A 17,488-nucleotide genomic window follows, 5' to 3' on the forward strand; every position below is an offset into this window, starting at 1 on the left:
TGCTCTTGGATGAGTTAAAAGTGGGAAACATACGAACATTATGGCAGTATTTTACATTGTATTTGATTTAACCCTTAGGACAATCTGGCTATCTGTATTTCTATTTTGGCAGTATTTTACATTGTATCTGATTTAATCCTTAGGACAATCTGGCTATCTATATTCATATCTATTTTTATAGATGAAATCTAGGCTTAAAGTAAAAAATTTCCTTAAGGTCACATGTGTTAGAAGCAGAAATCTAAACCATCATTAACAGACTACTGCACGTGGGGGAAAGTAGGTTTCAAAACATATGGAAAGGCCTTTTAATGCCAAAAGGTTGGGAACTTCTATGAGCTCTTCACATACAGGGAAGTCAAAACACAGCTCACCCCAGGGTACAAGAGGGCAATTGATTATTTAGCTTAACCATTACTTGTACTCAGTGGAGTTGGTGCTGAGTGACTAGTCAAAGTAAACAAGCCTTATGCTGTCCCCCTAAAGCTGTAAGGACAGCACAGGGCACACTGGGAATGTGGGCTGTGCATTGTCTGCATAGGAGCACTTGTTACTACATACACTGAATTAAGCAATGTACTTCAGAAACTTCACCCCAGCATTCTTTTTCTGGATTTTTCATGGAGATAATGGCCATTATCCACATGAAAATAAAACTCTTCCCTTCTCCCAAGCTCCCACTTGATTAAGTATATATAGAAAACACTGCAGTTTCCAAAATATGTTAATTGTTTCAAGGGAGGTGCTTCTCAGTACCAAGGGTATGAACTGCTGATGTACATACTGCACTGTACTGTACTCCCCCAGTCACCGAGAGGAGACATGATACAACACTGCAGATATTTAAGGCACAAAATGAGACCTAAACAAAGTAGAGATGGAATTAGAATTCCCAGGCCCCTCCACTATTTTTTTATTTGCAGTAATATCAAACCATCCATTTACAAAGTTTCTGGTCTCCTACCTGCTGGAATTAACTAGGTATGTCTTTGGGACCATGTAGTGCGTCCACTTTGGTGGATACAAGAAAGGAACAAACCAACCACTGGAACACAAGGGTGGCATACTGCTGCAGCGGGAATCCAGCAGTGTCACCTGAGCATCTCACACCTGAACACTGAGTGGAGGAAAGGAGGAGAGCTGCTCTTCATTTGTTTCCAAAGCAAATTCGTTTGAAAGAGTGAACAAATCATCAAGTCAAATGTTTTAATCACTTAGACCTTCAGCCCAGGACACAAAGTTTTTCTTTTTCTAACACCCTATCCTGAAATAAATTTAGCAATAAAACCCAACGATTTAGTACAGATAGCACAATTCATATTTGCTTTCCTCTTTCCTTTTTTTTTTAGACAAACACCAAATAAAATGAAGGTGAAGATGAAACACAACTGGAAGCTGACATAGAAACTACACTAACCCTAGAGAATCTAAAAGCGTTTGGGTACTACTGCTTTTCAAGTCATAATGCTACAAAGTCCCTGGGTGGAAAACAAAAACAAAAACATTGAGGATAACCTTTTCAAAAAGATTACGGCAGGTTGATTATATGCTTTATTTATTGAGCTGTGGTTATGGAGACTATCCCAATTTTCCATAAAATTCTCTTGACAGTGCTGCAATACTACGGCACAAATGATTCAAAGTACCACTACACATAAGGACCAGAGTTTTTGATAATAAACCATGATTTTGGGCAATGTTTGGATGGGAACATTTGATATGGATGGTCAGATGAAAGATACCAAAATGTCAGACAGCCCATCGACTGCTGTTGCCATGAGATTCAACAGTCAACATCAGTCTGATAAGCTACCCGACAAGGTGGTACAGCCATGGAGATGTCACGACGGTAGGCAAAACAAGCAGACATTCAAGCAGGATTTGATAAAACAAATCAGGCATTTGTGGCCTGTTGAGATTTAAACTACTCTCAACGTAATGTCAGTACCAATTTTCCTAAAGGAAAAAAGTGAAATTGTTTATTTTCCTCCGAAGCAAAACAAAATGACCAAGTTCAACCAGAAATACCACAAAGGAAAAAAAATCATGTAAGAGCAAAACACTCACTGAAAAAGACAAGAAAATTAGGTTACATATAAATTTCTGTTAAAAACCAGAGTACATGCTGAGCTAAAATTAACGAGTAAAGCGCTTTTTTTTTTAATGAGTTATTTCTCTCGCCATTGTTCTTAGATTTGCATACTACCATCTCTCCCGTTTTCACTAATCAAGAAGTCACCTCACTTAGCCAGTCCCTAAGGTGCCATTTCAACAGTGTGCAGCCTGTGGCTCAATTCCAGCCTAACAAAAAAATGCCTTGGCGGTGGCTCTTTTCATGCAAACAAATGAAGGCTTAAACTACGGTTCTAAGTGGATATGGCAAGGCTGTCATTCAATTGGTAGAAGCTAAAAGGAAGTAAAACATCAATACGCTCAAGAAAACGAACACAATTTTGGAATGATCAAAGAGGTCTTTATAAAGTTTTTTCATGACTTCATTCTAAATATACAGAATAAAAAATGGTGTCAGTACATTCATGAGACACCAACCAGATTTTCCTTATACTGTCTCAAAATTTAAAGATCAATTTCCCAAAAGGGTGTGCAACGCATCATAAGATGGCCCTTTTTTGTAGGTGTGAGAGGAAGGGTTGGGCTGGATGGCATATTAAATTTTACCATGATAGACATGCAAGACTGTTATCCAATCTAGTATAATTTATATACATTTTGATGACTTAGAAAAACAAAGCAGTCATTTGTGACAAGCCTAAAAAGCTTGATATATTTAACACACTGAGGAACTTCTTTTATGGTGTCCGGAATTCTTTAATTGTACCACGGGGGCCTTTTGAAAGTAACAAACAGAAGGCGAGTTTCTGTTCAGTTTGCTGAACATCACATTCCACCCTAATAAAATAAAACTTGAATTGAACTGAGGGTGGATACCTTACCTTAATACACAAAGGAAAAGTATGCCAGTGCAAAATATGGACTAAACTGCTTTCAGGGAAAAAAAAAAAAATTAAATTGATCCAGGATGGAAAAGGGAATTTTCCTTCCTGGTTTGGAGTCTTCCCAATTAAGACAGAACCCATCCATTATAATTTCTGCTGTTAAAAAATTTTCCCACTTATTTAGTTTTCTCCTCTGAGCTGAACCGCTGCTGGATTCTTTTGGCATAACTTTGTGCCATGGAGTTAATGATGGACAGGATGAAGTAACACACCATTACAACGACCAACTTCTCAAATATCCAGGACAACCAGTTTTCTCCCTGCAGGAACAAATACAAAACATCCACGAGATACTTTATCATTTCAGTAGTAAGAAAGGGATCAACTACAATATTTTAAGGAAAATAATGAGAATTTGGAGCTTATAACCTATAAAGCCTGAACAATTAAAGATGAAAAGTCTAGTGTCTCCAGCTACTCTGAAATCTACATTCAGACCTTTTTACACCCACTTATTAAGATTTCACTTTGTTGGGTATAAAGTCAATGTTGATTCATATAGTTTAGAATGGGGCAAGCGTGAAGTCATCTCGTGTCTTTTACTACATACTAAAGTCTTTCATTAACTTCTGCTATCTGAAGGCACCACACAGACACTTGGGCAGGATAGTGTCAAGATAGTTATATATTCTTGTTCCAGTATTGGGAGCAGCTTTTAAAATATAAATGTTATCTGCTTCTGAAATCATGTTTGGTCAACTGAGGGCAGCAAAGGGCCACATAAAGAGTATAAGGCTACCCCCCAAAAACACAAAACTATGCTTCCTTCAAGTTTCCCATTTCAGGTTATTGCTTACTCATCTTGTAGTCATTTCCCTTTGTCACAGAACTGCTTACAAAAACGGCAGGCTTAGCTGAAGTTAAAGATTTTATGTTCAGCTATATTAAGAGCCTTGGTTTATTAAAACATGATTATTTTCCCACCTCTGAAAATAGTGCCAAAATGAAGGGAGATAGTCAAGTGACCTCAGTAAGCCCAATACTTTGTTATGCTATACATTTTAACTTTTTAATCCACTCAGGAACTATCCCTGCTTATTAATAAATCATTTAAAATCAAGGCAGTAACTCATTCTCCACAACAGATCTATTATTTTCCATTAGTCCTACCCTTGTTTTTGAGAGACGATGTACAAAACAGAAGTTACATTTTCTGATTTAGACAAAGACAAATTTCCCAGTAGAGCAAATCGAGCATCAACTTCTGTTAGGGCAGACTGACAAAGCTAAATGCCTAAAAATGCCAGTGACTGCTGTGAAAGTAGTTTCAGCCTGAAACTGTGGGGGTGGGGAAGCGAGGAAACAGAGTCTCACCTGTGGTGTGCCCATTCCACTTCTGTGGTGAAGCTTCTGCCGCTGGGCTTCCAGGTATTCCTGGAATGGCTTCTGCAGAGATGGCCCTATGCCAGGGACAGCACTGGAAACAGGGTACAATACCCCAAGGAAAAAGATACATTTGGGAAGAAAAGAAGGAAAAATGTTAAAGAAAAATCCACTTACCGCCTGGAATCAAAAAGTAGGGATGGATAGAAAGAGTTTGAAAAAACTAAAACTATCAGCAGAGCTGGTGAAATTTTGTGAAGTCTTTTTAGTGGATAAAAATTCATCCTTTAACAATCCGTTAAAGGAGAAAAATCTCTCCCACCAACATGTCTGGGAGAAAGTAGGAGCTGAGCTCCCTCCTTTTAGCAGGAGAGTGTCCTCAGAGTGAAGCGAGCTTAGCTGATGGTGCATACTGGTGTGGCACAAAGAATAAAATGAATGACTTCGGAGAAGTCTCACATTTATCACCCCCAGTTCCTGTAAGAACTGGTTTGAACCGATTAATAAGGAAATGACTTATGCTTGTGTCATCCCTAGTTGAAAAAGAAACTGCCCGCCCTCTCTCTGACTTGTCCCATCTTCACAGAGGGGGCGGTACTTTCTCAATCTAAGTCCTTATTAGGACAATCTGTGCGTCATCCATTTCCAAAAAGAATGCATTAGCAAATTTGGGAGGCACCTCCCACTAGTCAGAAGTCAGTGATTAACAAAGGAACAAAGAAGGAACTATGAACCTTGAATCACTTCGTGTTTTATGGTAGACGGTTTGCACAGAAACTACAGTACATTACTAAACAACTTGTTCTGAGATGACTGGCATAGTGATCTCTGAGAAGTTTATGTACTCGGAGCTCCCTCTCACCCAGAATAAGTGGAGACCGTGCTGTTAAACCGGTTTGGCAACTGCAGCTACAGACTCCCGTTTTAGAAATGCTTGCAGGCGGTTTTTAAAATGGTAACTTGGGGCAATTTAGAAAACCAAACATCTCTATTTTCTGCACCCTTCATTTTCTCATTGTCATAATAGGGCTACAAGGTAAATGGGTCCAATCTCTTTCTTGGGGCCAGAAAAAAGTATTTCAACATGTGCCTAATGCTCTCCCTTTTAAGTAACTATTAAATTAACTTCACCTCCTCGTTTCTAGAAAAATTCACTTGCTGCTTTCTGTAATAAAAAGCAGAGGAGTAGAGGAAGAGAAATTTTGTGCTACTGTATTTACCAGAAGCTAACAAATACATAACTCCTGGCTGACAATTTTCGTTAATCCTTTTAAATTGTCAACCACCAAACACTTCAAATGAAGTCCTTATTTTGTGTCCAACACTGTAATTGGTACCATGGGGGGGAAAAACTGCAAGAAATAGTCCATGCCCCCCAACGACTTACAAATCCTCATTATGAGGATTCAACACACACACACACACACCCCAAAAATGATTTGGGGACGAAAGAATTTACAAACCAATACTAAATTTTTTTCATACAGAAGATATTTTCCAAAGGACCTGGGAGGAAGGAGAGATCAGGGTGGCGAGTTTCTGTGTGAAGCTGTCCTTTAATGCACTCTGAAGGAAATGTAAAAAGCCCTGAACAGACTATGTAGTCGAGGCAATGGCTGCAGTGATCAGACCAAAAGACCCGTATGACAGACATCAAAGATGGAGACGGGCGAGGTCTTTCACCTCACAGTCTCAGTCTCTCTCCCCCTCACTGACGTTTAAGTGGCCTTACATTAGTGCGGTAAACCAGAAGAGCTGTATCTGAACTGTGTTGCTGTGTATCAGTACTGACTGACTGCAAAGGAGCAACAACAGTACCACAAACTTTCCCTTTAGGAGAGAGATTTTCCTTATATAATGCGTAAGGAAATAGCTCATCCATTTACACTTGAAACAAACCGCATAAACGGGGGTGGGGGGTGGGACAGTTCCAGTAAAATACATACACAAAAAGAGTGGAGATTGAAGACTGCAGATTTGTAAGAACTTTCCTCCAGAAGTTGATTCATTCACACTTAGGTAATTTAAACTCCCAAGGATAACCATAGGGCACACCATTATTTATTTTTTGAAGGTAAAAAAAACCCCAAACAAACAAACAAAACACCCTTTGATTTAAAAGGTTGAAATGATTGTATGCTAATTTGAACAGCTAGGTTGTACAAGAAATGACTTGAAAATTTCCTTTTTGATGTTCTCCCGGGAGCTGGATTTCATTGTGTCTTGTTCTTCAGTTTTCTAACTTCAGACTGGAGTTGAGCAGAAATGCTTAATTTCCTTCAAATTATTCTTGGACTCCAGGGTCAAGTCATTATTTAAACAACAAAATTAAGAACCAAGACCCAAATGCTAGAAAGTGTCTACTTTTTTGTTGTTGTTGAGGGGAATGATCATTCTAGACTCCCTTCAAAATAATTAGAAAAGATAAATGATTTGCCATTGTAAGTCCACGTTAGCTGATAGAGAAAATGTTATTATATATTTATATGACATGCAACTATCAAAGATATATCTTGGGCTAATGTTGAGATTAATTTTTCAAGGTGCTATCGTGTTACATACTTTTCAGTATTTGGTGGTGGGGTGGGAGACGCACTTTCTCACAAAAGACTAGAAAAACGGTTGAAAATAGAGATGTTAGGGTTTTTATAGTTTTTAATCAAAACTATCACGAACAAATGCCAAATAAATCTAAAAAAATTAACATATTTGAAATCTGGGTATTAAGTGTTATACAAACAATTATTTGTCAGATCCTCTTAATCTGTTTTACATATTCATCAAAATTTTAGTTTTCCTTTACCTCTACAAACAATGGCTTAGGCCACAGAAGCCTCAGTTTATACAAAGCACTTTTAGACTACAGTTTTCTTAATTGACACTAAAGCTATTTCAGTAATGGACTAGATAAAAATTGAAATTACAGCTGTCACTATCAACATGCATTTAAGGCAAACAATGCCAGCCCACAGCCTCGAGTTATTTTCAAGCAGCAGACAAAAGTTAAGAGTCCCTTCTGACATTTAAGATTAATTTAAGGTATACATATTGGGGGTGGGTGAGGGTAGGAATAACTGGCATCACAGTTCAGTGGCTTTTTATAGTTGGCTTAGGAAATAGCTTAAATGCCATTCTCTGAAAACCGTTACATTCAGAGTACCCTGTTGCACCTGGCTAAGAACTCTCATCTCAACCCGTAGTGAGTGGGTGAAGTGTTCCATCTGCCATTAGGAGCTGATTAAACTCAAAGTATTACAGTTTTGTGATACAAAAGAATATAAAGCAGGAGGTGAATGAACGTGCAGAATTATTTTTCAGTCAATGGTTGGACTTAAATATGCGCACACTAGCCTTGTAAATAGCCACTTAATCTAGGTGAGAAAGCCTTAAAAAAGGAGCAAAAGAAACACAAAAATTGATCTCATCTGCTTTTCCTTGCTGCAGACGTTCAATATGATAGGCAGAAAAAGCATTATGAATAGTAATATCTTGATATTTATTTTCTCCACACACACATTTTTGAGATAATATAACTCATTAAAAAATAAATTTCCAACAAATTATTCTAACGGCAATTTTTCAACCTTTGTTACTGATTTTAATAAAGGCAAAAAACAAAACAAAACAAAAAAAACCCTCAAAAATTGCAAACAAAAGGGCGGGAGAAAAAAACCCACAGAAATCCAAACCCGAGAGCTCAAAAGTGGGTTTTGTGGGAACAATATTTTGCCATGCTTACATACGTAAGTACAGGGTGTGATCAAACAATAACGGTGAGTGTTTAAATAAAAACAGTTTATTACAGTAAAAGACATTGCCATTAATCCTCCTCAAAATATTTCCTTCACTTTGAACACTTTATTCACCACACCTGGCATCATGCAAGTTCTGGCTCTTTCCCAAAGTCAAAATGACCATGAAAAGTAAACGTTTTGAATCGATTCAGGACATGGAGGCAGTCACAACAGCTCAACTAAGACACTCACAAAAGAGGACTTCCAGAACTGCTTCCGAAAGTGGCAAGAACCATGGGATAAGTGTGTTCAAAGCAAGGGGGAGTATTATGAGGGGATTAATGACAATGTGTCTTTTACTGTAATAAATATTTTTTAAAATATTCACTGTATTTTTTTGATCACATCTTGTATGTGTTTAAACAGAAATAAGATAAACTGCTTTGCAAAATTCTGTCAAGAGTCCTGATCAATATGCAAACAAAATCTATTATTTTTTCATAGTTTTTAATACATATGTGACTCTGCTTCAGGAAATCATTTATCTGGTAAGAAATTTGTATTTTAAATTCTCCCCATATTGACCCATTATAAATAAAGGTCTGCATTATTCTCTGTACCCACAAAAGCCAGAAAACCTTCCAGAGGAAGCACCACCATTAGCAGATGTTGCACAGAGCGTGGGTAGTGTGATTACTCCTGTTTTTCACAATGCTTAAATTTTCATGTTAGTCCTGAGCATACACCCATTCCAAAAATTCATCAGTCATTACTATTCTTGCTTTCAAGGAACCCCTTTCAAATTGTGTACCTCTCAAACAAACTGGTTCACCACATATAAAAAACATACCATTTGATTTACTTTGAATCTCTTCTCCATCATGGAGACAGTCATCAAACTAGGACTTGTTATTAGAAGACCTAAAATTTTCCTGTTTATGATTCTATTTGGGTTTTTCCAGCCAGGTGTTTTCTTGTTACTATGTGCCATTATAAAACTGGGGCACAGTGCCCAATAACACAGAAATAACATGAACTTAAAAATGGATTTGTCTTAATTGTTTAGCCCTATTTACACGGGGACTTTAAAAGGGTTAAGCTGTTGAAATGCCTAAGGGACTTAAACAGGTATTAATACAGTAAATTTTGTATTTAATATCTACCATGTTCCTTTCTTAACCACTTTTTTGGAGGATCTTAGCATTAATGTGATTGTGTAAGTAACACAGGCTTTCCAGAAAACATACTGTCTGACACAGGTTCCCGGTACCATTCATTATAGGGTAATAAGCCTTTAACTTTCTCAGAAAAAGTGTGGGCACAATGGTTTTTCACCTTTGTTTCACTGCTTGTGAAGTACTTTGAGACTGATTTATTTAACATCCTTCTGATGGTTAATCAGAATGTCTAGGGTGTGATTAGTCAAAGCTTTGAAAACTTCTAAATCTGAGAAAATGTGTTTTTTTTTTAATTAAAGTTTACTGGGGTGACAATTGTTAGTAAAGTTACATAGATTTCAGGTGTACAATTCTGTATTACATCATCTATAAATCCCATTGTGTGTTCACCACCCAGAGTCAGTTTTCTTTCCATCACCATATATTTGATCCCCTTTACCCTCATCTACCACCACCCTCCCTCTTACCCTCTGGTAACCACTAAACTATTGTCTATGTCTATGAGTTCTTGTTTCTCATTGTTTGTCTTGTTCTTTTGTTGTTTTTGGTTTACATACCACATATCAGTGAAATCATATGGTTCTCTGCTTTTTCTGTCTGACTTATTTCGCTTAGCAAGAAAATGTTTTTAGAATAAGATTCAAGTCAGGGGTAATATTAAAAGACAGGGAGGAGAAGGGTTTAATCAATTCTACCGCTGCTATAATTCAGAAAGCATAGAGAGCTTTTGAAGTAGACTACCAATAATGACAAGTACTTTTTGATAGCGGCTTTTAAGGGCAGAGGAGCCTAGATCAATGGTCTGCAAAATGCACAAAAACAAATCAAAAAAGAAAATAAAGATTAAATTTAAAAACTTATTTACTTTAAATGTTTTGCTAATTATGATGGCTTTCGTGCTTCCATTAGTGACTATTTCAAGGCATATTATACACTTGTCCTTTATTAAGATTGATAATTACTGAGTATTTTGACTGACTTCTATAGACATATACTAGGAACAGGTAAAATGTCAATGCTGCAATTATTTTGCTGTTTCTTGTGGGTCCTTTCTTAGTATTATCCTCCATTATCTATAGGAAACTTTTTAAGCCACTCATCTGTCTGTGTAGGTTTAATTAAAACTAGGAACTACAAGCTATAAATCTGATTAATGGGGACAGAAAACAAAATTGCAATGTGCCCATTTTAAGTCCCTTTTGTACTGTGGAACTCCCAGTCTTCCCCAGCCTCAGTTCTGTAATCTTCTGCCATGTGGACTGAGGGAGCACCTTACCATCAGACTGATGGGAAGCTATATCCTCCTTGTATGCATAGCCATGTAAGTTACATATATGTGCTGCCATAATAATGTTACATATGTTTCAAAAATACACAAAAAGAAAATAACAAAGGTTAAAATAAATATAAATGGAAGTCCTATAATTTTAGTACCACTCCAATAGTAAAGATGACTGGTTTAGACCATGAAGCTAAACTGCAAGGGTTATTATACCTTGTTCCCAAAAGGTAAGAAATACCTTGAGACTTAGTTAGCAGATCAACTCAATGCAGGACTGTCAGGTAACATATTAGAGAAAACAAAAGCTATTTCTACAAAGATGTGGACTGGATCTCTCTTTTTCGCTCATCCTTCCAATAGGCCACTATGAAGAGAGCCTTAAAGAATATGGATGGTCAAACCTCAAGAGATTGAAACCCTGTGCCCACAGTTAAAACTTGTAATTATGTTTCAAATGAATATCAGGATCTTTCAAATTTTCTTGATTGAGTGAGGATTACTGTATGTAAATCAAAGATCAAATTTATACTCTGACTCCAGCGAAATCTATCAATTGAGATTTGGCCCAGGAGCATGGGTGAAGAGCCCTAAATAGAAGACGGTCCTCTTCTAGACTGAAGCCAACAGACTCTTCAATGATACTAAGTAGGATGTATTTTCAGTGATTCAATAAAAGCCCCTCCCCATCCCATCCCCACTATATGCTTATCTGTCTTTGGTACAAAAGAGACAATGACAATGACTGCATGATAGAAGTTCAGTAACAAGATGGACTAGCAATTCCCCTTCTTAATAACAGTCTTATTAATAATTCTTTGTTTTCAGAAATGTGCACATTTTAGTCAAACATTATAGAGTTAAATTTTCCGCCCCACCCCCCAGGCAGTGAGCTAAACAGGCTTAACGGTTAGTATTTTAATGAGTTGTCATTTCCTGTCTGATAACGATTCTCACAGTATTTAACCACTGACTTCTCTGGCCCAACCAATACTAGAGCTCTATTCACAGTGACTCAGAATGTATCTCAGGCTCTTGGCCTGATTCAACAATGACAGATTGCCCTCCAAATGAAACTGTCTTTCCTCCTAAGGTAGAAGGCTCTGGAGCGGGGAAAGTGGGAGTAGTTTATCATGCAATCTTTCTGAAGAAGTCAAAGGCCATCATGCTGACTTCCACTAATATCTATAGGCTTTCAGTCCTCAGAGATTAGAGAAAGAAAAAAGAGAAACAAACTGATATCTTATTAACCCAGGAACATGACAAGTAAATGAACTGGTGTTAACTGCAAATCAACTTTAACCTAGCAAAAATGGGATCCAGTAATCCCGGGTGACATGAATGAAAGTGTTATTTAATTTTCTCGCTTAATTGAATGGAGAATCTGAATCTTTGAAGCTGATATTATAAGAAAAATTGGTAACTGATGTATTCTAATTGCATATGGATCTGAAATGTGGTAGCCCCCCCAAACCAAGTTCTTTTACATCTCAGAATGTCGGAAGAGTACCTCAAAATAAATTCAGAATAAAAAATACGCGATACATAAAAAAATCTAGGTCTGTCTCCTATGTACAAGTTTAGGTTGATAGTTTCTGGCACCGTTTAAAATACGTTGTGATTCAACCTCAGGATTTGGAATTAAAACATCTTGAATTTCATTCACATCTGTGCCCCTTTCAAATTATTAAAACCTCTTTTGTACTCGTTAGTCCATTGTGTGCAGACTAGTATTATAAACACACGACACCATCCATTTCTTAGTGGCTGTGTAGAAGGAAGACCACTGCTTTATCTAGAAATATGAGGTGTATTGTTGCTACTGCTTCACAGCATATTTATATTACAGGTGTCCTTCAAAACAAGAATTTGCAACTGCCCTTGCATTTGGAATTATATTCTATAAGAGTCAAAACGGAGGTAAGAGCTCCTTATTATAAGCAGCTTCTCTTTGAAATACGCTATTGATGGGGAAACTGACCTTAAAATGGTTCCCTGCCACGTGGGACTGAGCTAAAATGGTGGCCCAAGCGGGGAGAGAGAAGTCCCAGCCTAAGCCCCAGCCCACTTCCGCATAACCCCCTCCAAGCCATACCTTGAGCCAATCACCAGACGACACCTACCCCTTCCCCAACTCAAGGAAGTCCCCAACCCATAAAAACCTGCTCAAAACCTTGCTAGGGGCTCAGTCTTTTGGGAAGGATCCCGCTGAGCCCGCCAGTGTAATAAAGCTGACTCTCCTAACTCTCTGAGTGCCACTTGGGTTCTTTCTGGTCTTGGATTCTGCAACACTATCATTAAAGGGAAGCTTTTGAAAACAAAACCTTGTTTTAGAATGTGGACTTGAGCAGCACCAGCCAAACAGGCATTTATGTTAATGAATGAGGCCAGCGCTAATGAAGGAGTGGTCTATAAGAACCAAGTAAAAGTGACTGGCTGCTAACACAAAACCTGTTAAAAATCAAATGATTTCAGTTACAGAAAATGACAGACTGGTTGCAGCTTTATATGGTGACAAAACAATCTGTGACAGGCTTGAAGACCCACTGAGTTCTAAGAATGAAATCAGCAATAAGGACCCATAAGACCCAAAGGTCAAGAATAAAGAGTAGTTTGCAGAATTTTAAATTTAAGGTAAAATGGCTCAGAAGCTTATTGGCCTTTAGATCATTCAAAGTGGCATTATGATGAGTGGACTAAAAAAGTGACAGTAATGATTGGAATTCAATGTCATCTAAGAACAACCTAGTTATTCCAACTATTACTTAGGCAAAAACATCACTATATGCAGTAGATAACTAAGAAAAAAAAAGTCACGATCTCTGCCCTCAATGAACTTAATCTAGTAGGGCGATGAGACAAAAAGATCCTTTTTAACCTAAGTACAAAACCAGTAGATCTCGCTCTCAAAGTAACACTAGTAGTAACTAGTTTCAGCTAGTTAACAAATGTGAAATAGAGGAGTGTGGACAGAAAGAATTCATGCTGACTCCATATCCAATTCACAAAGCAGCCATTTGAAACTGACAATCTCCTCCAAATTTTCCACTTCAAGCACATTACCTCACTGATTTCTATAGTGCTCCCACAATGTCCCTTTTCTCTCCCTCAAAAGATCTTAGAATCTTTACTTCTGAAGGAAGAAGTGGTTAAGGAGGATAATCAATCCAGTCAGGCTTTTAATCCTATCTCCTTTCATCTTGCTATTTACATGATTTTAACTTCTCTGTGCTTTAGTTTCTTGATCTACAGCAGTGATAGTACCTTATAGGTTTTGTTATGCATATTCAATAACAATGTATGTAAAGCATCTGACACATTGTGTACTTACTAAATGCTAATTTCCAACCCACATCCTTCCTTTTTTTCATTTGTATTTTCCATCTCTAGCTTTTTACTAGTCTTTTCCTCGGCCTAAAATACACAGAGGTCTCATCCAATAATGAATGAATGAATTCACTTAGTCAACAAATATTTACAGAACACTTAAAATGTGTCAGGTATACCTTGGCCTATGTTTTTTTACCCAACACTTCTATGTAATCCAATATAATTGGGTTTTAGTTTTCACCATTCTACAGAAATGCTCTAATTATGGTTAACAGTAACCTAATAGTAACCTCCATTTCTCATCTAACAGTCTAACTTCAGAATTCCTCTTTAGCCTTTAACTATGCTGCCTCCTAATATCTGTAACAAAAATATAGAAGAGTCAAAAGAGAAGATAAACTATATGAAGAGGACATGAAAAGGAAGGAGTTTATTACTGTTACAAAACAAAATTCAACTGTGTAAATTTTAAAGATCTTACTGGCTTTATTCTATAATTCATGGATCAGGCAGCATCCCATCTAGCAGGAGCTCTGAAGACGTGTATAAAATGAAAGTTTACAGACAGAAGGAGGATAGGACCAGGAAGTTACTAGCAAAGAGTGGATTATTTCAGGCAAGGTCACCTTTCTTTGGGGGACGGCAGGGGTCCATCAGGCAGGTTACCTTACCAGTGCTGACCAGGTAATTACAGATTGATTGGTTTAAGATTCCACTCCTGGGAGATGCTGAAACTGTAATTAAGTTAGATATTAAGTCTCAGTTTGGCGTCATGTGCTTATTAGCACAAGTGACTCCATTTTGGGCCTGTTGTCTCTTTTTTTAATACTATCTGAATTACATAAGATTATATTAAAATCAGTGTGTACAACCGAATCTCAGCAGCTGGGGTCTTAAGATCTATGTGTCCTTTTTCAGTTAATACAAATATTTGTGTTCCTCACTTCCATAACTTTTTCTGATTATTTTACAATGATCGAAGTCAAAGAGTATCAAGTACATGAACCACTTTATATTTGAAAATGAAAGCACATAGATTTTCTTTTTGTAGAAGAAAAAGTCTGGGACAACATAGCTCATTCTGACCACTTGTCACTGAGTGAGGAACAAGAAACAGCATTAAGATTCAAATACTTAATTACTCACTGGTTAAAATGATATCTTATGCCACAGGCAAGTACAACTCTGAGGTCAAACATCAAGTTTACTCAGAAACAGGAGACAGCACAGAAGAGTATGGAACATTCTGTATCTAGTAAAAAGTCCCTGCTCCAGCCAAGTCCCATCCCCCAAGTTCAATGATTGAGTTATGGAAACTTTCTTGTGTGGTAAAACTGGAGACTTTGTCTTCTAATAAGACCCTGGCAACCTGACAATGAGCCAATGTTCTGTATATGGTTTGTTACGGGTCATATGCTTAATGTTATTTTCTGGAAATTCTCATCTCTATTTGGTGAGAATACCAGAACATGTCATTTTAATCATGGTTTTAAAGCTAGACTTGGTTCTGTTTAAAAATATCTCCAGGTCTCTCTCACTGGAGGAAGGCAATAAATATAATGCCTTTGAAACTCTTAAGTTACCTGGTTCTTGGTACTGTCCCCTGACTTATTTCCAGCCAGGATACCAAAAAGTGAAAAACTCCACTACATGCCTAATCTTTTTTCAGACCCATCTTTCTGTCCTCCTGCCAAACATACCATCAACCAAAAATCCTTTTCTAAAGGCTATTATTTGTATTCTAATCTCTCTCCGAATATCTGATTCATTACATCTGTTCAGATGTCCATATATAACTAGACAAACCCTTTGATTTAGGAATAGATAATTGGGATACCTTTCTCTAAACCTAATGACATTGCCAATTACTTTCCAGAACTGTCCAACAAATAAATCTACTAATTACTATTTCCGAGGAGAATCATTTACTTTTACAATTACAGTAAATTTTGAAGGTAGGGCTTACATTCTCTCTGGGACCTTAGGACTATCATACAAAGACATACTGTACTAAAAATACCACGGGCCCAAAGCATACTTACTTAGGGCATCGTATTTCGCTAGGCCACTCCATGGGCATTGTGACTAAAGCCCTTTGGGGAAGGATATTTCCTTTAGTCATCAGTATAGCATTCAAACCTGTATAAAATTAATACTTAAACCTCACCACCGGAGATGTAATGGTCAACACTAACTGCCACGTGGGGGGAGGTGAGTAACCTGGCCTGGCACACCTATGGTGAGATTTTACCCAAGTTTGGCCCCTAGACAAAACTAAGTTATCTTAAATTATTGAAACTAAGTTATCACAACAAAGGGTTATGTTGCTTATGTCCAATCTCTCTTTCCTTTTCCTTTTCCCTCTTTTGTGTTGTCCCTTTCATCATCCCCTTAGACTACTTACTATGTGCTCAACACATCTTACACTAAGAAGATGTGTACACTAAGAACTATGTGTACACATCTTACACTAAGAAGCTCCTGTTGCTCAGAACAGCAAAAAACATGAAAACATTCCAAATGCCCATCAGTGAGAGAGTAGGTGAATAATTCCCCAATGGAATAATATATAGCCGTCAAAATTAATAATCTTCAGCAACACACAATATATCAGCAATATAATATGTGAAAAGTCCCAAAAGGTTACATATAGTATGAACTCCTTTTTATGAATGAAAAAAACTAAAATAAAAAATTATGTGAGTTATTTATAACCACTTAGAGCCCATTTTCTTATCAATAAAAGAGGGATAAACACCCATCTACATGGCTGCAATTAGAAGTAAACAGTAACAATAATAATTGTATGTAGAATACTCATTATGTTAAAAAAATTGTATCCTCAAGAATTATTTGTGTGGCAACATGGATGGACCTGGAGGGTATTATGCTAAGTGCAGTAAGTCAGACAGAGAAAGACAAATACCATATGATCTCACTTTTATATGGAATCTAAAGAACAAAATAAATGAAACAGACTCAGATACAGAGAAAAAACTGATGGTTCCCAGATGGGAGGGAGGATAGGGGGCTGGGTAAAAAGGTGAAGGGATTAAGAAGTACAAATTGGTTGTTACGAAACAGTCATGGGGATGTAAAGTACAGCATAGGGAACATAGTCAATAATTTATTATTAATTATGTATAGTGCCAGGTGGGTTCTAGATTAATCAGGGGTTCACTTTGTAAATTATATAAGTCTAAACACTATCCTGTCTGTGCACCTGAAACTAATATAACATTGAACATCAACTATAATTGGAAAAAAACCAAAAACACTGAGGTATGCTCATATATACTTTGATGAAAAACTTTGTCCCGGTTAAAGGCATTTTACTGATCAGAGAATAAAGTAAAGAAATGACAACTTCCTGCAAGGAAAAGAATGCGTTCCCTCAATCTTCCTCAAAAGCACACAAAAACAGTTACTAGTAGTAGTATACCTTTCTATCCGCAGTCAGTAGAAATTTTGGAAAATGAGACATTAAGAACACAGGTAATGCAGAACTTCAGAGGAAAGGCATTTTAAAAATCACATGTCTTGGAATGTTAAATCACTGAATTGAGTATGTTTCAACTAAACTAGAAAATATTTTGATATAGGACACTTCACATTTTGACTGGAAGT

The 17,488-nt window shown here is 37.2% G+C and overlaps 1 protein-coding gene across 2 annotated transcripts in view; it reads right to left on the bottom strand.

Moving 5' to 3' along the window:
* Window positions 1-1,516: 1,516 nt before the first annotated feature.
* The window catches only part of VMP1 (vacuole membrane protein 1), a 114,425-nt gene continuing 98,453 nt past the window's right edge, over window positions 1,517-17,488 (bottom strand). Inside the window, exons 11-12 of one of the 2 annotated variants that reach the window (XM_019736323.2) lie at window positions 4,332-4,434; window positions 1,517-3,277 (exon numbers count right to left, since the gene is read on the bottom strand). In XM_019736323.2, the coding sequence (XP_019591882.1) occupies window positions 3,134-3,277; window positions 4,332-4,434 (247 nt within the window). In that variant the 3' untranslated portion in view covers window positions 1,517-3,133. The remainder of the gene's footprint in view (window positions 3,278-4,331; window positions 4,435-17,488) is intronic. The other variant, XM_074320404.1, reaches the window with a different exon arrangement.

The sequence above is a fragment of the Rhinolophus sinicus genome, linkage group LG15 (assembly GCF_036562045.2).
Source record: "Rhinolophus sinicus isolate RSC01 linkage group LG15, ASM3656204v1, whole genome shotgun sequence".
NCBI lineage: Eukaryota > Metazoa > Chordata > Mammalia > Chiroptera > Rhinolophidae > Rhinolophus > Rhinolophus sinicus.